Source organism: Corythoichthys intestinalis, chromosome 18 (genome assembly GCF_030265065.1).
Source record: "Corythoichthys intestinalis isolate RoL2023-P3 chromosome 18, ASM3026506v1, whole genome shotgun sequence".
NCBI lineage: Eukaryota > Metazoa > Chordata > Actinopteri > Syngnathiformes > Syngnathidae > Corythoichthys > Corythoichthys intestinalis.
The window spans coordinates 42,168,113-42,192,252 of NC_080412.1; the positions used below are offsets into that span (position 1 = coordinate 42,168,113).

General features: G+C 37.5%; 2 protein-coding genes across 2 annotated transcripts in view; both read right to left on the minus strand.

Moving 5' to 3' along the window:
- aff4 (AF4/FMR2 family, member 4) overlaps window positions 1-13,806 on the minus strand; it is a 98,032-nt gene extending 84,226 nt beyond the window's left edge. The window contains exon 1 of the mRNA XM_057821449.1: window positions 13,390-13,806. The gene's annotated coding sequence lies outside the window, so the exon portion shown is untranslated. The remainder of the gene's footprint in view (window positions 1-13,389) is intronic.
- A 3,547-nt stretch (window positions 13,807-17,353) lies between these two features.
- On the minus strand, window positions 17,354-23,592 carry zcchc10 (zinc finger, CCHC domain containing 10). Its single transcript, XM_057821450.1, has 4 exons — window positions 23,425-23,592; window positions 22,834-22,995; window positions 22,717-22,755; window positions 17,354-18,063 (listed from the first exon to the last, which is right to left on the minus strand). The coding sequence occupies exons 1-4, from the start codon at window positions 23,463-23,465 to the stop codon at window positions 17,838-17,840; spliced, it is 468 nt and encodes a 155-aa protein (XP_057677433.1). The 5' UTR covers window positions 23,466-23,592; the 3' UTR covers window positions 17,354-17,837.
- Window positions 23,593-24,140: the final 548 nt, after the last annotated feature.

Below are 24,140 nucleotides of genomic sequence, written 5' to 3' on the forward strand. Positions count from 1 at the left end.
TCCTCCAAGGGTGACAGCCTTGCACACCAATTTGATGTAGAGTGCGGCGTATGGTCTGAGCACTAACAGGCTGACCCCCCCCACCTCTTCAATCTCTGCAGCAATGCTGACAGCACTCCTGTAACGAGTCACATGACATTTTGGAGGGAAAATGACAAGCAGTACTCAATTTGGACATTTAGGGATGTACGTAGTTCCCATGCGGTGTTCTCACTTTCGTTGCCAGGGGTTTAGATATTAATGGCTATATTTTGAGTTATTTTGAGGGGAAAATAAATTAACTATATTATATAAGCTGCACACAGACTACTTTTCATTGTGTCAAAGTGTCATTTTGTCAGTGTTGTCCCATGAAAAGATTTACCAAAATATCTGCAGAAATGCGAGGGGTGTACTCACTTTTGTGATACACTGCATTGATAATTATTATAGATTATAGATAGAGATCATCGTTATCATGAGCCTTATATTGCAAATCATATTTTATCGTGACATACCCTAATTTCCCGAACATAACGCGCACTTTTTTCCCCCAAAATGAACTTGTAAAATCATGATGCGCATTATAAACGGATACATGGATGGAGACTAGTGCTGCAACGATTAATCGATTAACTCGAGTATTCGATTAGAAAAAAATATTCAAATTAAATTTTGTTGCTTCGAGTATTTGTTTACTTAAAGTGGCGTTGTAATGGTTTATTTTTAAAGTGTTTGCATTCAGTTTTATTGATTACGGTGGATACTCTGCCCTCTGGTCTGCCTCTTTTCACAGGGCTGAATCCAACTTCTCCCTGTTAAGACCAAAATAAGCTAAGTTTTTGTTTGAGCTTATGCTTTTTAATGCATTCATAATTTAGTTCATAGGTATATTTAGCCAATTTTTGTGGGAATACGTGTCTGAACCATTAAGAGCATTGTAAATAAAATTTTAGCATTTTATAGCATTTAAGCAAGCAGACTTTTGTATCTAAGTTAGCCAGTTGTTCTTTTGTTGTACATAGATCCTCAATTGAAAAATATATATACCATTTGAGGCTCAGCTCAGGTATTTTAATTTTTCATGTTTCTTATCCGATTACTCGATTATTCGAACTAACTAGTCCATCGATTAATCGACTACTAAAATATTCGATAGCTGCAGCCCTAATGGAGACAGAAATATATATTTTACATATATCGATTATTTTTTTTTTTATTGACACGGCCACGTTGTGTTCAAGAAACGTCTGCGGCGATCCGTTGCCGACCATTACGGTACGTGACGTCACCATTGTGTTTCGGTAATACTTCACTCTGATCGGCCGAATGATTTCATCTGTGTTAAATTCTACTTTTTTCACTCTTCATAAAGCACAGAATTTAGTTTCTTGAACTCATTTGAGTCAACGTTTATTGCATCTCCGCAACTCGGACCATAACAAACGTAACAACACAGACTTCCTGTGTGTGTCCGTCAACTATACCTCTCCCTCGGGAAACTCAAACCCAAATAACAATAGTTCCTATTGCTACTGTCGTGTCGACAGCGATGAGCTCTCTCGGATTTCCGACTTACGTTCTCACCTTCATTTTACCGGATCAATCCATGGAAGAAACATTTATTCATCATGATGAAACGAGCAAGTTATACAGTAGCCTTTAAAAGAAAAGTCACGTCTGCTTTGTTTTCTCCTAGATTGTGGTAAGTTGGAGAAGTTGTCAAATCATATCATTACCGCAAACATTGTCAGTTTATGGTGATGTTTTGAACTACCAATGTGCTATGCTTGCGCTGTGTTTCAACAGTCAGTAAAATGACATTTCTGTATCTGTGCACGAGCTCTGTTTTCTTATATTCTTCTATTTATTGGTGCTAAAATTTGGGTGCGCGTTATAAACGGGTACAATAATTTCCCCTAGATTTTACATGGAAATTTGGGGTGCGCACTATACACGAGTGCGCCTTATATTCGGGAAATTACGGTACTCAAAGGTTCCCACCCCTACTTACAACACTACAACACACATAAAATTGTGCATTAACTGACAATGAGAAATAAACGATCTTTCTTTTCAAGGTAAAATCAACTATCTAGGACCGATGTTATAAAAATAAATTGAAAAAGTTATGTATTTATGGACCTTCATAAGAGCTGCCACTGTTTTCCTAGGCTTACCTAATGACATACAGCTACTGACCTTGATAGAATCTGCAATGTAAAAAGTGGAAGAAGGTCACATAAAATGACAATTCCCTTACTGTAAAGCGCACAGACTAAAAATAAATGGAGAACCTCATCACGACCTATTGTCTGCGCACTACCAGAAAACTGCTGCAGCTTCTTTCTCGGCCATCTCCGCAGCTACCCCCCTCTCTCTATTTAAAGGTCATGCTTGGATTAAGTGGTCAGTTATTTTGAGCACATCAATTATACAGTATACACCACTTAGAGCCATACAGAAAGAAGCATACATTACTCATGTAAAACATTTAATCTGGAGACAGTATGTAATCTAGAACGCATTAAATGACAGTTTTGTGGGATTGTGCACAAAACAAACCGGCATATATGTAAAGGAACACAATGACAATGTCCGAAACAAAAACACGCCATATGCTTCTTTTATGAATTATCCGACCAAAGTCCCTGGATAAGTAGTTATCACCCCTGGCGATGTTGAAGCGAAATGCTGACTGCATGCATTCCACAGGAGTGAGTGTTCAATAGCTGCAGACCTGCCTCTTATAAACAGCTGTTAGGTGGAGTGGGGGCAAGGCCACATGTAGCTGCGGCAAGAGCAACTTTGAGATACGTTGCTTAAACCTAGCTGATCATAAGCATTCATTAATGCTCATGGTAGTGTCATGTCATAGTTATGATGGTCTTATGACAGTCTTATGTTTCCACTGTCAACTAAAGTGTTACCAAATAACTAGCAATTTAACAACTGGAACAGTAACTGAAGAAACAATTAGCACGGAACAAGAATTTTGATATTTACATCTGTGGCACTGCAATGCATGCTAGGAGGCATGGTGGATAATAGAGGTGTGCAAAATTTCCAATTCTTAGATTATTCGCGATTCGGCCGTGGAAGATTCGAGAACGATTCACAAACATCCAAATTCCGATTATTGAAATATGCCAAGTAAAGCGGAAGTACAACACACTCAGCGCGCCGCGCGGTCTTCGGGGCGCAATGAGGAACGAAGCGAGAGTAGCTCAACATCATGCTTCACATTACCCGACCCCTCGGGTAATGCCAATGCTCAACTCACGGCTCTAGCTCAACTCATGCCACGAGATTAAAAAAACAAAACAACATACCTGACTGCTGCCGAAAAGCTGCTACAAAGTACATCCACATAATGTTACGGTAGATATCATTTATATAGGACTAGATGCAATATATATTCGGTAGCGTTAGCAGCACATCTACAAAAAGCTAGATGCGGCGTTAGTAAACGGCCTCCATCTTAAAGCAGTACACTTCCCTGCAAGGCTGTTGTAGCGAACCTTCCAAGCAAACCTAATTAACTTTTTATCTAAAATACTCCTAAATCGGTAAAATATTGACTTGAATATCTTTAAAATAGTTTTAAAACTTTCACATGTTAAAAGTTGACAAAAGGGATATTATGGAATAACGGGAGCAATTTTAACAACTTTAATGGTTGATTCACAACATTAAATTAATTGAATGTAGTTTAAAGCTGCTGATACAGAATGGGGACTGGAGTTTTTTATTTAATGTTATTTTTGTATATTTGTTTACTGCTATATGTTAACTTGATACTGAAATAGTAGTTTGGTTTAGCCTGAGAGTATTTTTGAACAATTTTGGAACTGATGTACAAAACATTTTAAAAAAATAAATAATTAAAAAGGAGGGGTGTGCATCAATAATCGTTTTATAATCGAATCGGAGCCTCTGAATCGTAATCGTAATCGAATCGTTAGGTGCCCAAAGATTCCCAGCTCGAGTGGATAACAACAGTGTTAAAAGTATGTGGCAGCTGAGGTTGACTGTCTCCCCCAAAGGGAGCAGTGATGGCCAAATAATGCTTCTTGAAGCAATGAATCTTTGCAGCCATTGGTTCAAAGCTTCATGGTGGTTCATTTGGCCTTAGGACAGTCGTATGATGCCGCTATCAAATAAAGTGTGAACGGTTAATGTCTTTTGGTGTAAATATGCCATAATACAGTGAGGCTTATAATCCAGTGTGGCTTATCTATGAAGAAATGCTGTTTTCGTGCTGAATTTGGTGGGTTGCGGCTTACAGTCAGGTGCGCATTAAAGTGCGAAAATTGCAGTAAATACTAGTGTATTATTGTATATTCCACAACTCACGTTGAAATCTAAAATTGGGGTAGAAACCTTTGGGTAGCTCACGATATAATTTGCGATACAAGGCTCACGAGAACGATCTCACGAAATGGGCATACAACAATTTACATTGGTAAGGAAACCATTTTAGGGCAGTGGTTCTTAACCTTGCGAAGGGTACCGAACCCCACAAGTTTCCCATTTGGATTCACCGAACCCTTCGGAACTAGATAATAAAGCTTTTTTTTTTTCCAGATTCAAAACCAGTATATCTAAGCTAACAAGCTAATCGTTTAGCAAATTCCTCTTCGAAATTCTTCTCATTTGGACAGCATGTTTTATAAACAGGTCAAAATTCAACACCACCCTGTCCATTGTTTTGTTGCATTCCCTCATACCCAGTGAGAGGCAACCTTCCACTGAGCAAACCAGTTCCTCCTCCCATCAGATCAGAGGACTTGCAGTTAAAAGAAATGGATTAACCATGTAAATCGGGAGCAAACCAGTACAAAACCCGGTCAGAAAGGCCACTTTGCCCAGATTTGATCAGCGTACGACAATAGGGATCCGTGTTTCTTTACCTTCGCCAAACCCCTTAGACTTACTCACTGAACTACTAGCGTTTGATGAAACCCGGGTTAAGAACCACTGTTCTACGATATTCTATAAAACAACTAATAAACAGAAGAACAAGCAATTTTCATCCTCCTTCTGTGAGTTTATCACGAGGAGGCTTCCAACCAGTTTGAAGTGGGAGGGTGGCAGCGAATGAACAATGTTCAATGTTCTTTCACTGCCACCCTCCCACTTCAAATGGATTGGACGTCTATGTGGTCAATGGCAACCCATGAGTTTAATTTTTGGGGCATTTCTGAGTCACTTCCTGTTTATGACCCTACAAAAATGATGTTGAATGTACAAAAATACTGTAAAAAGATTTATCATTTAATGGAGACATAAAGGTCAAATTTTGGCAAGACAAAAGTTTTGTCGCCTTCAGAAAGTAGTGTGAAAATTGAACAAAAAATGTACTTCAAATACAAAAATATGTTACATAACATAAGCGAATTAAGTGGTGGTGCTGTGAGATCCAAATTTAATATTTTGTATGACTTCCATGGGCTTGAAGGACTGCATCCATGCGGTTCGGCAAGGATTCATGCAATTTATTGATGAAGTCATCAGGAACATTAAAGAAAGCAGTCTTGCACGCCTCCCAGAGTTCATCAACATTCTTGGGTTTCGTCTTCCATGCTTCCTCTTTCATCCTACCCAGGTGGCCAGTCCTGGAGGATCTTGAACTTCTTTGCCTTGGGGAACTTTGAGGTAGAGATTGAAGTATGCGATGGAGCTGCAGAATGTGTCCCTTTTTATGGTTAGGAATGTAAGAGGCAGCTAAGATTTGTTGATATTTCAGATTATTTATGTCTCCTTCCACCCTGCAGATCTCTCGCACACCCCCATACTGGATGTAACCCCAGACCATGATTTTGGTCATGATGTAACCATCTAACGTCACTGTTTTCTGAGTGAATCTCGGATTCATGCGGGCTCCGGTAGGTCTCCTGCAACATTTGCGGCGACTGTGGTGTAATTCAATGCAAGATTCATCAGAAAAATCCACCTTTTGCCACTTTTCTAGCATCCATCCTTTTGACAGGCCTTGGCAAATGCCACGTTTTTTTAATTGTCTTTTGTTTAATGCTGGTTTCTGGGCACTGATTCGACAATGGAGGCAATTTCTAGACTTAATTCGACAGACTGTTCTGGTTTACACAGGGACTTCAGGTGACCAGGTCTCGTGGAGCTCTGCTGCAGTGGAAAAAGATCAAGATCCTCCAGGACTGGCCAGCCCAGTCACTAGACATGAACATCATTGAGCATGTCTGGGGTAGGATGAAAGAGGAAGCATGGAAGACGAAACCCAAGAATGTTGATGAACTCTGGGAGGCATGCGAGACTGCTTTCTTTGATGTTCCTGATGACTTCATCAATGAATTGTATGAATCCTTGCCAATGCCCATGGAAGTCATACAAAATATTAAATTTGGATCTCAAAGCACCACTACCTAACTCGCTTATGTTATGTAACATTTTTGTATTTGAAGTACATTTTTTGTTCAATTTTCGCACTATTTTCTGTAGGCGAAAAAACTTTGTCTTGCCAAAATTTGACCTTTATGTCTTCATTAAATGATAAGTATTTTTTTAGTGTGACAAATATATTTTTGTACATTCAACATCATTTGGGAGGGTCTTAGCTTTCATATGAGCCATTTCTGAAACCAATTAAATAATTAAAAGTCAGGTTATTAGCAATTGTTTCTACAAAATAGATAAGCGACAAAACTGTAGAGTCCCTGACAAAAGTTAAGTCAGAAAGCTTTCATGCAATATTATCTTTGAATAAAATAGTCATCCATTTTGTCTTCATTGTTACTTACAAAATGCCTAAGACAACTTCCAAGTTAAATTGTGAAGGTAATTGAAAAAGATTCATCCGATGAGTTGATCCTAAAAATAATCGTGAGTTGCAGCCCTAACTAGAGTATTATTGCCTATTACACAACTCACATTGAAATCTATAGTGTAATCTGTATCCAAAAACCAGCATTTATAATATAACAATAACCATACAAGCTTCCACGAGTAAAATCATGTCAGCTGCACTCCAGTTTCAAGAGGCCTTTCTCCCCACGATGACACAAACGACACATTATTCCAGCAGCACATTGTGACACGAATGTTAGTGGAACATGACACACAAGGCTCAATTATCTTGCAAACCTTTCCAAAGAACATGCGTCACTCAAGCTTTTGCTTTTTGCCAAACTGCCTTTGTTCAAGGAAAAGGGGATGGGGCATGACCCCCCCCCCCCCCCCAAATTGCACAAAAAGTACACAAATAGGGAAAAGAATATCAGGACCGTGAGGTCGCTCTCTATAAGTACTGTCAATCTCTCCCAGTGTTGTTAGTCCGAGAGGATCTCCTCTTAGCTAAAGATAGAACCACACAAACATATGGCTTACCAATGCGCCTATAAATATCCATACTTTCTCATCCTCTGCCATTTCTTCTTCGTCGCGTTTGCGTTAACGTGTGACATAATATCCAATGAAGTCGCTGGTGAAGTCGCATTTTTCTTTTATGAATAAACTGACAGAAAACAAGCTCTACGAGTATGGACTAGGGGTGTAGGGCAGCAGCTGTCGATTATTTTAGTAGTCGATTAATCGATGAAGTTATCTTGAATAATTGAGTAATCGGATAAGGAACCGAAAAAATTAAAATACCTGAGCTGAGCCTCAAACGGAATAAAAAATAAATAAATGAGGATCTAAGTACAACAAAAGAACAATTGGCTAACTTACAAAGCAAAAGTCCGCTAGCTTAAATGCTATAAAATGCTAACTTTTTGAATAGTTCAAACACATATTCTCACAAAAAACTGCTGAATATACCTATAAATTAAAACATTAAAAAAAAAAAAAAACTCAAACAAAACCTTGGCTTATGTTGGTTAGCATTGTATTTTGACATATTTACGTAAAATAAATGCTAAGTGCACATTTTGTTTGCTTTTAACCAAGAATCGGGACTGTACTACGTCTAGCTCTATAAAGAATTCGGGGATTTAAGCATTTATTCGCAAGAATTTTCACCAGAAAAGCTCTGTTTACATAAGGAGTCCGCTAGCTACATTTAATAACAGACTAGCATTGAACTTCGACATATTTACCTAAAATAACTGCGAACTGCACGTTTTTTTTTGTTTGTTTTTAACCAAGAATCGAGACTGTTTTGCATCCATATCTATAAAAAATACGGGGATTTAAGCATTTATTCACAAGAATTTTCAACGGAAAAGCTCTGTATACTTCAGGCGGCCGCTAGCTACATTTACTAACAGACTAGCATTGTACTTCAACATATTTACGTAAAATAAATTCGAACTGCACAATCTTTTTTTGCCTTTAATCAAGAATCGAGACTGTTTTACGTCAATATCTATAAAGAATTCAGGGATTTAAGCATTTATTCACAAGAATTTTTACCGTAAAAGCTCAGTTTACTTCAGGCGGCCGCTAGCTACATTTACTAACAGACTAGCATTGTACTTCAACATATTTACGTAAAATAAATTCGAACTGCACAATCTTTTTTTGCCTTTAATCAAGAATCGAGACTGTTTTACGTCCATATCTATAAAGAATTGGAGGATTTAAGCATTTATTCACAAGAATTTTCAAAACATTATGATGTGTCCATACAAGGTTTCTTGCTCTTCATTTTGAGTCAATTCCTATTCATTTGGGGACATTCTTGAATCATTTCCTATTCAGTAACCCAAAATTAACTTCAAGTGACTTGTAAATTCCCCAAAATCAACAGAAAGTGACCAAAAATCAACAGGAAATTTCCTGAAATGCCCCAAAATGAACTCATTGCCTAGCACTGTCTGCCATGGACGTCCATAGGCGTCCAATCCGTTTGAAGTGGGAGGGTGGCAGCGTTCGCTGTCTACTAGGGATAAACTCATCGCAGGATGAAAATAGCTTGTTTTTCCTGTTTATTGGTCGTTTTGTAGAATATATTAAATACATCATAGAATATTCTCCCAGTTATATGCAGCAGGTTAATGTCCTTTAGCCCTTGTAATGCAGTTGAGAACGTGACAAAGTTATTCAAAACAGCACCTGTCAAACCAGTCCTCACTAAGTTACCCATCATAAATAGAGTTCACGGCCAAAGACCAACCCCCCCAAACACAAACATACACACCCTACCAGGATGTGTCAACTGAGATAAATAAGATAGCGTCTTTGTTTCTGCTTGTCGTGTGTGTACTACTTGATATTGTATCCGTTGACGCGCCTTTAAGACAAGTTATCATTTCATCCACAGCATACTTATTGCGAAAAAAAAAAACTGATTTTAACAGCCCTTTTAATTTTTGTCTTATATATTATACATATATATATATATATACATATATATATATATACAGTGGGGAGAACAAGTATTTGATACACTGCCAATGGGTTTTCCCATTGACTGTGTATCAAATACTTGTTCTCCCCACTGTATATAGTAGGGCTGTCAAATTAATCAAAATTAATTAATTAATCAAAAGTTAATTCCAGCTTAAAAATTAATCGTAATTAATCACAATTCAAACCATCTATAAAATATGCCATATTTTTCTGTAAATTATTGTTGGAACGGAAAGATAAGACACACGACAGATATATACATTCAACATACTGTACATAAGTACTGTATTTGTTTATTATAACAATAAATCAACAAGATGGCATTAACATTAACATTTTGTTAAAGCGATCCATGGATAGAAAGACTTGTAGCTCTTAAAAGATAAATGTTAGTACAAGTTATAGAAATTTTATATTAAAACTAGGGTTGTTCCGATCATGTTTTTTGCTCCCGATCCGATCCCAATTGTTTTAGTTTGAGTATCTGCCGATCCCGATATTTCCCGATCCGATTACTTTTTTTTTTCTCCTCCCGATTCAATTCCAATCATTCCCGATATTTTTTCCCGATCAAATACATTTTGGCAATGCATTAAGAAAAAAATGAATAAAACTCGGACGAATATATACATTCAACACTGTATTCGTTTATTATGACAATAAATCCTCAAGATGGCATTTACATTATTAACATTTTTTCTTCGAGAGGGATCCAAGGATAGAAAGACTTGTAATTCTTAAAGGATTCTTAAAGGTGAATTTGTATATTGTGACTAAATATTGCTATCTAGTGTATTTGTTGAGCTTTCAGTAAATGATACTATAGCCATTTAACTGTTGTGCCCAAATGCATGATGGGAAGTGCACCCATGACTGTGCGTAGTGGTACCAATTGATATATCTTCTCTGCGTTGGGAAATAACATAGGGTGTTAAGAAAAAGCTCAATTACCACCTTTTTCCCCCACATTGCTTCCCATGATATTTCTAATCGTAGGGAGAGGGATTGAAAGGCTTTAGCCAATTAAAAAAAGGCTCCAAAGGCTGCCAAAATTGACTCTACTGATTTTACGCTGCTTTTTAACTCTATATATATATATAGGTAAAATGGCGCCATTACAGATTGAACGCGACAATGCGTGAGTGGGTCGTGCAACGCATGCGTTAATTGCGTTAAATATTTTAACGTGATAATTTTTTTTTTAAATTAATTACCGCCGTTTATGGGATAAATTTGATAACCCTACCTTAAGCCTAAACTAAAGACTCTGGATGAGTGTAACATATTATGTCTGTAACGTTAAATACAATTAGAAAATGATTTAATAAAAAAATATATATATATACTTGCGATCGATCGGGTCCGATCACGTCATTTTCAAAGTATCAGAATCGGCAAAAAAATATCGGACATGCCTTTTTTTTAATATACAGTATCTCTAATTAAAACCCCTCTTAATGTTTTCGTTTTAATAAAATTTGTAAAATTTTCTATCAAAAAATAAACTAGTAGCTCGCCATTGTCGATATCAGTAATTACACATTGCTTATGGTGCTGAAACCCATAAAATCAGTCGCACCCAAGCACCAGCAGAGGGCGACAAAACAACAAAAAAACACAAGTAACAAGTGGACATGACTAGAGCTGAAACGAATACTCGAGCAACTCGAGTAACTCGAGTTTAAAAACTGATCCGAGTAATTTTATTCACCTCGTGGAATCGTTTAATTTTGTCAGCTCTAAGCATCACGTTTTGCCTGGACTACTTTTAATGCTGGACAACGTGCTGACGTCACGTGCGTAGAGGAAGAAGCAATTTAAAAAATAATAATAATAACTTACTGCAGCCGACAGCTGCTACAAATTACACCGACATTGCTAAAAACTACGCCTGCATGATGCTAGTGCGGTAGCAGGTAGTGTCCGACGCGTCTCATAGATATCGCATGCATTTAGGATTCGATGCGAAATGACAGACTCAGCCGCGTCTGGGCAGCGTTAGTAAACAGCCGCCATCTTTAAGCAGTAGACTCCTCATCGCTAATCAACATAACGTTACTTTCACTCGCTCACGTAGACGTAACGTTAGCCCTTCGGAGGGCTAGGTTTCTATTGATTATGACCACTGTCGATGCGTGGCTAACGTGTCTTAAATACAGGCTTTATTTAATCTGTAAAAACACAGCGCTGTAGAGTGATGAGGGTGTAAAATTAAAACATAATAAAGCTAACTGTCAGTTTTAGCTCAGTAGTCATTGCTGACTAAAACATCAAGTAGCACTGGTCCCTAATGTGCTCCAATACATCATGTATCATACATTTATTTTGAACACTGCAAAAACTCAAAATCCTATCCGTACTTACAGTTTAGACTAACTTAAAACTTAACTAGAACTTAAAAATAGCTTGACACAAATGGAAATTAAATTGAAACACATGGGAAAAACACACACAAGCACAAACACAAGCGTAATTACATTTTTAGGTAAGAAATATGTTTTTTTTAATAAGATCTAGAAGTTTTTGAGTGAAAGCAAGGAATTTTTTTTCTAGTCATATCTGAGATGCAATTGTTGGCTGTTTTCAACAATGTACATCGAAAATAAAGACATTGATTGACTGAAAATGGTTCAATATCGGATTAAATGTCTTTTTTTCCTCATGTACAGTACTGTGCAAAAGTTTTAGGCGGGACACCTGCCTAAAACTTTTGCACAGTACTGTATATATATTTTTTTTAATTATTAAATTTATTAGGATCATGGAAGCTTCCACTTGGGGAAAATATATACATACAGTATGTCCTGTATATACATAATATAATAAAAATATACAGTACTTGTGCAAAAGTTTTAGGCAGGTGTCCTGCCTAAAACTTTTGCACAGTACTGTATATTTATAATTGCTCTTTACCTTAAAAAAAAAAAAAAAAAAAAAACGTTTTATCCGTTTACTCGGTTAATCGACAGAATTTTCAGTCGAATACTCGATAACTAAAATATTCTATCGCTGCAGCCCTAGACATGACACTGTGCTGTCATATTAATCTGTTTGAGCGGGGCATGTGCGTTAGTTGCGTCAAATATTTTAATGTGATTAATTTTAAAAATTGATTACCGCCCGTTAACGCGATAATTTTGACAGCCCTCATTTTTACAATTCTTACAGTGGCTGCTGCTGGCTGGAAAAAAAATGTCTTATCCCTAATATCTAATGTCTGAGTGTGTGTGTGTGTGTGGGGGGGGGGGGGTAAGTCATCAGCCAATCAAATGTGTGTTTGGGAGGGAAAAAAATGGACTGGCACATTTAACAAGTGAAAAGAGGTACAAAAAGTCTGCACATAATGAAAATAATTCACCGAACAATGGCAGGGTCAATTACAACGATTAAAACATATGGAAAGACAATCTAAATGACCTATATGACTGAAGCCACTATAAAGTTGCTTAAAAGTTGTAGGGGACAATTTGAGCACCCTGAAAGGTTCATAGTGTTTTGTCCCTCTGCAAACCTACGCCCTTTCCCTGTATATGCATATTGTTCATTATTTTTGCGATTTGTAAAAATATTAAAGACCATTCTTTAAAAAACAACAAGTAAGTAAAGGAAATAAAGTTTTAGATGCATAATTTTATTTTTTAACCAGGGGTGGTAATAGCATTTGATTGTCATTATGTATTACATACTAATTTGTAATCCTCAAGAGAAAATTCAAAATTAAAATTAAATATTATTAGTTATTGCTGGTAAGGGGAAAAGAACAAAACGGGGGAAAACACTCGTAAGACAGGTCAAATTTAAATAACATTGAGGAAAAATGCAATATTTCCCCCCTGGAGAATATGAATACAGTTCATCAGATGCTAATGCTCTACCTACATACCTGCATATTGGCTTGAGCGTAATGCTGGCTAACCCTATTTGCTGGTAGTTGGGAGGGGAGCGAAGCTAACAGCTAACAAGCTCGCAAAACATTTCACATTTCCGCGGCTAATTGTATTAACACTCGCCGCAAACATCGCGCAGCCATTACGAACAGTCACACAATAAAACACACAGTTTGCTGACATTCGGCAACCTTACCTTTTGTCTTCTTTTTAGGCCCAAACCATTCTAGCTATTGGAAAGCTCTTTTCTTTGTCTTTTCCACTTCCAATTACAAGCAAAATGGACCCAGCAAAACGCCGTAACAGCTAAGACGGCACAACCCAACACACGGCCCCCATCTCCTCAACTAGGGCTCACATATCGGGCAAAAAACACGCTAAAAACATTTTGTCGGACGTTCGTTCATGTTATTATTCCAGGGAAGAAGTGCCTCCTAAGGTAAGGCTACTAGCTAAGTTCAGTAGTCAGCAGGTACCATAGACAGGAATGGATGCATGGAGGACATCGAGCTTGCGTTGCATTCGCTGACATCGGATATTTCACCACTCTAAGCAAAGTCATGAAAACACACGAGACAAGTTGATTTCAATGTAAACAGTAACGTTTGCAGGTTTTATCCAAAAATACAAACCCCATCAGCCTTCGGATATTTTGAGCAACTTATCAAAAAGTATAATTTGATTCTAATTAGAACCAACGACGACGAGAATGTGTTGAAATAGCGCCATTCAAGAGGCGACGGCAAAGGAGGAAGTCGACCATTTATTTATCGATTATGATAATTCCTATTTTCACAGTAACATAAAGCTCACTTCCATACCTCAAGTGATGACGTCCCATCGTCCATTCGAGTCATTCGTCATAATTTGCAAACTGATTTAAACCAAATGTGAAAATGTATGCCTGCTGGATCATTTTAATCACATTTTAATCGTGATAAATATGACAATTTCAGCGTTTTGTTTGTTTATAATCGACTGATTGTCCTGCAGTTTGCTTCAACTTGTTCTCTAAGTGGATTTAGTATTATCCACCGTATTTTTGTGACTTTAGCGCCCCTAGAGTTAGTTTTTGGAATAAAAAAATACATAACAACCAAAATCTCTGTACAAACTCAATTGAATTAAAATTTAACGAAATCAAATTTCCTTTTGATAAATTGCAGCTCAGTTATGTGTTTTACAATATCAAAAAAAAAAAAAAGTATATATATATATATATATATATATATATATATAGTTTAATATGATGCAGCATTTCATAAATATTTTTTTACCGAAAAAAAAAGGAAAAATGTAATTCTACTAAATTAGATACATTGAAATTGACTCCTTTATTCTGCATATTAAGAGAAAGCGATACCAAAATCCTGTTGACTGGAAATCAGTTCACTATGTACCCCAAATCCTGCCGATAGTTAGCTGGGATAGTCTCCAGCACCTCCACAACCAGAGGTGGGAAGAGTCGCCCAAAATTTTACTCGAGTAGTTACGTCTAAATACTACTATTCAAGGAAAAGTAAAAGTAGTCATCCGAAAATTTACTCAAGCACAAAAAAAATGGTTGAACAGAATACTCAAGTCATAAGTAACATTGTGAGTAACTGCTTACAATGCTAGATTTTTTTTAAAGAATGGTTTTCATCTATATGAATTTTTATTATTATACTGTACTATAACCTAATACATGACTATATTAGGCAAAAATAGATGACACAAAACTCATCGAATACAGACCAGTACAACACTATGAAACATCACCCGTCCAAATAGTGCCGTCTCGTGGAGAAAAAACATTGTTACCTCTGATTGTTGTAACAAAGTCATGTGGTTATTGTTGCGATGTCTCATTGGTGACAGCCACTGTCAGCATGTCTGGCAAAAATAAAATCACTATGTAGAAAGAGGAAAAATGTAACAACTCTAGTAGCCCAAAGTAGCAGAGTATGAGTAATATTTCTTCACAAATGTACTCAAGTAAAAAGTGCGTGGCAAAACTAAGTACATATTTCTCAAGAAGTTAGTGAACAGAGTAAATGTAACTTGTTACTACCTGCCTCCAAGCCATAGGCAGAGTTTGACTTTTGGGGTAGGGAGGGCACAACATGTTGATGACCCCGAAATGCAGTGTCAGCAATAGAATGAACTTACATGAATATTTATAATAATAAGTTGAAAATGAGGGTTTTTTTTGTTTCTCATCATTCTTGAGGGGAATTCTAAATCAGGCTGCTTAACCAATACTTTTCGCCAAGATCGTCATCCATTGAATACGGTACGCCCACTGGTGCCGTGCCAATGTCGTTACCTCAGTCAAAAATTGTATCCCCAGGGCGGAGTCATATGGAGGTAGATTTGTGTTTTCATTATTCGATCAAAAAAAAAAAAGTTGCTTCAATCAAAAAAAAAAGTTCAATCAAAATATATATTTTCAATTTTAAAAAAGTTTGAATGCAAAAATAAATTTGAAATTTAAAAAAATTTGTTTGAAAGCTATTTTTATTTGATGTTTTTGATTGAAGTCAATTTTTTATTTATTTATTTTTTTGATTGAAGCAACTTTTTTAATTGAAGTAATGTTGTTTTGTGTTTGGGCCACATTTTGGCTCGGACATTTGTGTCTTTATTATTCAATCAAAAAATAAGTTGCTTCATACAAAAATATATTTTTTTTCAAAAGAAAACACACTTCAATCAAAAGAAGAAAAAAATAATGGAAAAAAAAAGTTTTTTAATGCAAAAAATATTTGACTCAAAAATTTGCATTTGAATATATAAATTGTCATTAAAAAAGTTTTCTTTGATTTTAGCAATCCTTTTTGTGTTTAGGCTGTCGTATGGGTAGGACATTTGTGTCTAAATTATTCAATTCCCAAAAATGTTGCTTCAATCATAAAAAAAAAAAATATTTTAAATCAAAGAAAAAAATCATTTGAAAAATAAAATATCCCTCCCCTATTTTTTTTTTTTTTTTTGATAATATGCAAAGCAAATGACCGTATAAGTTGCTAGTCACATGATTTGTTCGAAAAATAATTTTTACCAATTATAAAAGTATCTTTTTTTGTTCATTTCATTCATTTTTGTTGTTTGTTTTCTTGCTTTACAACTTTTATACATATAGGAAAGTCAATTACATGCAATTACACTTTTTGGCCACCGGGGGGGCTTAACTCCGTTTATGTCCAAGCCCGTCGACAGGGGAGGGCAACTGGGTATGTTGTCCCGGGACCCTGAATGACCCTTAATTTATTTTACTTTACATTCACATTTTTTTAAAATTATTGTCTGATTAAATATGTTCTACTTGATATATACTTAAAAACATTAACATATTAAATACCTTTTTTTGCACAACATGCCCCCCGCACACACACACACACACGCGCGCACACACACACTCTGTCTTAGCAGAGAATGGTTTGACCCCGCTCTGGTGCACTCAAGGCTACACTACGTACAGTACGTGCCCTGAAGCAGGAAATTAAAATCTGTCATTGTTATGAACTCTAAACATGCCGAGTCGTCATAAATCGGGCGTGCAGAAAAGAAAAGGATGAAGATCCTAGAGGTGAACGAGAAAAAATGATGAAGCCAGAGAATTAGGGCTAGCCTTGGCTGTGGACGCTGATGTCGGTATGTGAACAACAGCCGCGGACAGAGAGAGAAGGTAATGGGAGATCAGGGAAATAATGTTAGTCTGTGGGCAGCAGGTGCGCGAGGCTGAACAGACTCTGGTCCGGCGGCTGGATTTCTTTTGGGTTTACAACCTACTGTGTATTATAGCAAACGCTAATACGAATCCATCACCGAAACAGCACAAACGAACCTGTTAACATCCTAGCCATGCTCTCCATTGAGCGTGAGCTTTCTCAAAAATTGGATTTCACTGATGTTATAAATGAAGATCTAGGCGTTTAAGGGCTTGATAACCCTAGGGATGTGGAGGGGGCAGGCACAGGATGTTTTGTTGCTTAGCAGGAAGGCATGACACTCTCAGTTGTATTGTATTGCAGCTTACATGGGATAATAAATGGAAATTGTTTCTTTATATTGTGTCACATCACAGTCTGTTAAATCTAACTGTCCATCACAAATTAAATATGAAAATTTACAGTCATTGCTTGTAAAGCGTTAAAAGTACTGCGTATGTTGTCGTGACAAGCCGGTGGCAGGGGTGGGTCCTATAATGGTCTCTTGTTCCCGGAACCCTACAAGACTATTGACAGCCCTGCCCACCTCTGCCCACAACCCCTTGTGCAGGTAAGCCGTACAGAAGACCAATATATCCAATTTTAACATGTGCACTTCTTTATTTTGTGTTCTTTGACAGCTTGCATATTAACATTTTCCATAAGTGGCAACGTTGTAAAATATACAGATGAAACCTGGCTAATATACACTCTATTTACTCTAGATAGAATACAAAAGGAAGAACATTACACAGCTCGGATATCGCAAACAGCAGACCCGAGAGCAGGACCGAAAACCAATCACATTTATAATCCAAAATCAGCTCATTGAACATTTGTATCAAATCTGTACAATCAGTTTTCCATCTCATCAGCAACGGCTAAATGCAGAAAAGTAAACTGAACTGCTAAAAAAAACTAACAAATACAGAACACCATTAAAGCTGTCTGCTCATTTCTTCTTCTTCTTCTTTTTTGGAGGTTCCTGATCTGAATCGCTATTGCTTCCAGAGTCTGAGCTGTCCGAAGATGACGATGTTGAGGAGGAGGAAGACGACGCGCTGTCATCATCGCTGCTGGTGTCATCGTCTGAAGATGAACTGGAAGAGTCGGTGCTATCTGAGGATGAGTCACTGGACATGTCTGAATCGCTGCTGCTCCCGCTCGATTCTTCAGCCCTGAGAACGCATTCGCACAACATTCATGAAACAATTTAATATACAGTGCTGGCCAAAAGTATTGACACCCCTTCAATTCTGGCAGATATTGCTCAATTTCTTCCAAAAAAATGATTGCAATTACAAATGCTTTGGTAGTAATATCCTCATTTATTTTGCTTGCAATGAAAACACACAAAAGAGAATGGAAAAAAATTAAATCATTATCATTTTACACAAAACTCCAAAAATAGGCCGGACAGAAGTATTGGGACCCTCTAAAAAAATCATTTCTGTAATTAACAACACCTGTTACTTATCTGTGGCACATACCAGGTGGTGGAAAAAACTAAATCACACTTGCAGCCATTAAAAATGGATTAAAGTTGACTCAACCTCTGTACTTGTGTCCTTGTCCTTGTGTGTCCCACATTGAGCATATAGAAAAGAAAGAAGACCAAAGAACTGTCTGAGGACTTGAGAAGCAAAATTGTGAGGAAGCATGGGCAATTTCATGGTTACAAGTCCATCTCCAAAGACCTGAATGTTCCTGTTTCCACCCTGCGAAGTGTCATCAATAAATTCAAAGCCCACAGCACTGGGGCTAACCTCCCTAGATGTGGATGGAGAAAAAAAAATGACGAGAGATTTCAACGAAAGATTGTGCGGATGGTGGATAAAGAACCTCAACTAACATCCAAACAAGTTCAAGCTGTCCTGCAGTCGGAGGGTACAACAGTGTTAACCGGTACCGGAAAAGGGACTCTATGGTAGGATATCCAGAAAGACCCCACTTCTGACCCAGAGACATACAAACGCCAGGCTGGAGTTTGCCAAAACTTACCTGAGAAAGCCAAAAACGTTTTGAAAGAATGTTCTCTGGTCAGATGAGACTAAAGTAGAGCTTTTTAGGAAAACGCATCAACATAGTTTACAGGGAAAAAAACGAGACCTTGAAAGAAAAGAAGATGGTCCCCACAGTCAAACATGGCAGAGGTTCCCTGATGTTTTGGGGTTGCTTTGCTACCTCTGGCACTGGACTGCTTGACCGTATGCATGGCATTATGAAGTCTGAAGACTACCAACAAATTTTGCAACCTAATGTAGGGCCCAGTGTGAGAAAGCTGGGTCTCCCTCAGAGATCATGGGTCCTCCAGCAGGACAATAACCCAAAACAAACTTCAAAAAGCACTAGAAAATGGTTTGAGAGAAAGCACTGGAGACTTCTAAACTGGCCAGCAATGAGTCCAGACCTGAATCCCATAGAACAGGGGTCCCCAACCTTTTTTGCACCACGGACCGGTGTGATTTGGGTCTTTTTTTTCACGGACCGGTGTTTTGACAAATTTTGCAACCCATCAAAAACTGCATCAAAAACATGCGCGTAACATTAAAAATGGCCGCAAATGCAGCGATTCCAAAGTAAACACGACAAACTTTCTTTAAAGAAAGGAATATTAACTTAAGTTTGATCGTGGATGGACAAAAGTTCACCTCAGACCCATCCTGCCATATTAGCTGCACACCGCTAGCTCACCGTTAACACCTTCGCCATGTCGTTTAGCATTAATTAAGAAGCCCGCTTCACAAAGATGCGATGTTGGAAATTGTAGCAAGGTTTTCAGTGTTCTCGTAGCGCTGTCAGGATATTCCGGAATAATTGTCTCAAATGTACATTTAAGGTCGCCGTCATTTGCGATCTCTACAAGCTGATCTTCATGTTGCACACACATGCTCGAAACACTTGGTTTATTCACAAACGGGTCACAAATCCACTCCTTCGCAGTTCGTGGGTCTTCGAGGTTATAGGCTCGTCAGGTGCCCTTTTTCGCCGTAAAAAATCTCTCCAAAGACGTCTGTTTTCCAGTCATTTTCGCTAGTGTGGGGGAACAAATGTGCTGCGCTTAGTCATACGTTATTATGGAGGACAAGCGCACATAGATATATTCTATATACAAAACAAGATGTACTGCTTGCAGTCCAATCAATGAATTTCTATGACGACGTTCTAATCTATACTGTAGTATTATATCTAGAGTAGACAGGGATATTGATGTGTTGAGCAGGACCACAGGCCAAAGTTATTTCGGCCAGAATGCAGTCGTTAATAAAATATTATTTCTGTGCGGCCCAGTAGCAAATGCGCCACGGACTGGTACCTTTCCACGGCCCGGCGGATGGGGACCCCTGCCATAGAACACCTGTGGAGAGATCTGAAAATGGCAGTTTGGAGAAGGCACCCTTCTAATCTCAGAGACATGGAGCAGTTGGCCGAAGAAGAATGGTCTCAAATTCCAGCAGAGCATTGTAAGAAACTCATTGATGGATACCGGAAGCGGCTGTTCGCAGTTATTTTGTCTAAAGGTTGTGCTACAGAGTATTAGGCTGAAGGTGCCAAGACTTTTGTCCGGCCCATTTTTAGAGTTTTGTGTAAAATTATAATGATTAAAAAAAAATATATATATATATCATTATCTTTTGTGTTTTTACAAAGCAAGCAACATAAATGAAGATATTACTACCAAAGCATTTGCAATTGCAAATTGAGCATTATTTGACAGAATTGCAGGGGTGCCAATACTTTTGGCCAGCAGTGTAAATGGGAGGCTGTTGTGATGACGAGCTAAAAACGTGTCTTCGGAGACGAAAACATCACGAGATGGATGCCAGTCATCGTCTGACGAGACGAAAATTTGTCATCGTTTCTATTATAACTTTACAATGTGTGATATTTTCTTGTCATATGTGTAGTTAGCATGCATTTCAGCAGTGTTTGGTCATGTTACTCATGTGTCATGCAGCGCCTCCCCCCCGAAACCCGCCGTTTGTGAAACATGTGTCAGGTACTACTTGGTAAGTTTTGTTTTGTTTTTTTCTTGCCTTTGCCATGTTGCTTTAGCCTTTAAAGGTCTGTGCTGAGTAGAGCCGAAACGAATACTTGAGCAATTCGAGTAATTCGAGTTTAAAAACTGATCCGAGTAATTTTATTCACCTCGATTAATCGTTTATTTTGACAGCTCTAAGCATCACGTTTTGCTCGGACTACTTTTAATGCGGGACAACGCGCTGATGTCACGTGCGTAGAGGAAGAAGCAAAAAAAAAAAAAACAAAAAAAAAAAAACTTACTGCAACCGACAGCCGCTACAAACGACGCTGACGTTGCTAAATACTAGCCTGCACGATGCTACGGTGGTAGCAGGTAGCGTCTGATGAGTCATAGAGATCACATGTATGTTGAACCAGATGCGAAATGACAGACTCGGCCGCGTCTGGGCAGCGTTAGTAAACAGCCGCCATCTTAAAGCAGTAGAGCGCTAAGCGCTAATAAAGAGCGCTGAGCGTTAATAAATAAAGATTAACGTTACTGTCACTAGCTCACGTAACGTTAGCCCTGCGGAGGGCTAGGTTTCTATTATGACCACTTTCGATGCGTGGCTAACGTGTCTTACATACAGGCTTTAACATAGCGTTGTGGAGTGATGAGGGTGTAAAATAAAAACTCAATATTGCTAACTATCAATTTTAGCTCAGTAGTCATTGCTGGATAAAACACCAAGTAGCACTGGTCCCTAATGTGCTCCAATACAGCCTGTATCATACATTTATTTTGAACACTGAAAAACTCAAAATCCTATCAGGACTTACTGTTTAGACTAACTTAAAACTTAACTAGCACTTAAAAATGGCTTGACACAAATAGAAATTCAATTGAAACACGTGGGGAAAAAATCCTAACTTTTAAGTGATGTGTGTTATCAAGCATAACGGCATTTTTATTTTTATTTTTTTTTAATAAGATCTAAAGGTTTTTTGAGTGAAAGCAGTGAATTAGTCCTTTTTTTTTTTTTTTTTTATAAAGACATTGATTGACTGAAAATGGTTCAACATTAGATTAAATGTCTTATTTTCTCATGTATATTTATAATTGCTCTTCACCTAAAAATATATTTCTTTTATCCGATCACTCGATTAATCGATAGAATTTTCAGTCGATTACTCGAGTACTAAAATATTCGGTAGCTGCAGCTCTAGTGCTGAGTGATCATCACACACTAAACTAACTTGTAGTGTTAGCATAGCATTAGCGTAGCATTTCCGTACGCATTAGCCTTTAGCACAGTGACTCGGTCAGTGTCTTCTTAAACTCTTAGAAAACTTTTTACATCCAGTTCGTGGCATCCAGGTGAGTTTTATTCATTCAAATAACGTGCTGTTTTCCTGCCGAGTGTGGATTATCGTCATGAAGATGTTGATGTCCTTGTAGACTCTAAAATGATGTGCTCGTCTGTCAATGTTCATTCAAAATTGTTAAGAACTGTTTTTATTTATTCGTGGATTCAAACTTTTGAAATTTATAGTTTGAGTTTTAGTTGACTAAAACGAGACGAAGACGAGCACATTTTGCGATGACTAAAATATGACTAATAAGTATTTTTGTCCAATAGACATAGATGAAAATTAAAAGAGCTGCCAAAAACAACACTGCTGGACAGTAACATGTTTGGAACTTTTGTTTAAAAAAAAAAAAAAAAAAAAAAAAATCTGGTTTTGGATCAGGACTCGGTTTTGGCAGATTCTCAAAATCTGGTGACTCCGACCCAAAAATATGCGCTCGGGACATCCCTATTTTTTTACATTTTGTTTCTCTTGTGCAGCTAAATAAGGTAGCTTACTTCTTATTTTTCTTCTCATTGGTGCTTTGTTGTCCTGGTCTGTAAGGCGAAATAAGACATTTGTCAGTTCATTAACATGTTCCTAAATCTGTGGTTAAGACAGTCCAATTGCCTTACCCGGTGATGCTCAACTGTTTATTCTCAAGGTCCTTAATTTTTTTCTTCATCTCAACCGTCCTCGATGGTCTGTGCACATATTTCCTCTTCCCCGTGCATTCGTACGTCCAGTGGCCCATCTCCAAACACTTCTGGCAACGCACCTGCTGTTTGTTTGCCTCCCTAAAGGTAACGGACAGTGGGGAAAATAGGACAATGAATTATGAGCAGTCCATCTATACATTTTTTGACTGAACATATTTATTAGTGCTTATTTGCAAGAGTGGCTTGGCTTCAGTCATCTTTATTAGGCAGCTAATAACGTTTGAATAAATGTTGGTGCAGTACGCTTTAATTGAACCTTATCACGTGTAAAGACTTTGTTATTGATAAACGCAGGAGAAATTACCATGTTTTCTGTATAAAAATGCGATTTTGAATCGCGTTGCGTTTGAGTTCAATTTGATGCCGGAAACGTTCGCCATGTACGCAAACCAACTCGACAAAATATGAGCTGTAATCCCAAAAAACATCGAAATAGTCACTTATTGTGTAAATTTGTTTTTTTTTTGTTTTTGTTTTGTTTTATTCGGTAAATGATACAATACTCACGCTTGTCGCCTAGCTATTATTCTGTGCATGGGAGTCGCCATCTTTAGTTTTACTTTTATTCCTCGTTGGTTAAGAAAGCCATCACGTCTTTTAACAACCAAGTTTTGTTGCGCCCTCTCTGGCGAATATTGTGTACTAAAGATATTAAGTAATACGCTACGTGCAAGCCACACGCATGTTCGAATGGCTTTTTGTGTTTTAACAGCTAAAAATAAAAAATAAGCGGATTTTAAGGGGGGGCAGGCCCCCTGGTGGCCGAAAAGAGTAATTGCATGAAATTGACTTTCCTATATGTATAAAAGCTGTAAAGCAATAAAACTGCAACAAAAATGAATGAAATGAACAATTTTTTTTTTTTTTTTTATAATGGGTCAAAATTATTTTTGAGCAGATCATGTGACTAGCAAAAAACAAAAAATTAGGGGAGGGCAATTTTATTTTTCAAATGATTTTTTTCTTTGATTAAAAATATCTTTTTTGATTGAAGCAACTTTTTTTGGGGGGGGGTGGGGGGGGGTTGAATGATTTAGACACAAATGTCCTACCCATAATATGGCCCAAACACAAAAAGGATTGCTTCAATCAAAGAAAACTTTTTCAATAAAAAATTAAGTGTTCAAATGCAAATTTGTCAATCTCAAATAGTTTTTTTGCATTCGAAAACATTTTCTATGATTTGAATTTTTATTTTTTGATTTATGTGATTTTTCTTTTTG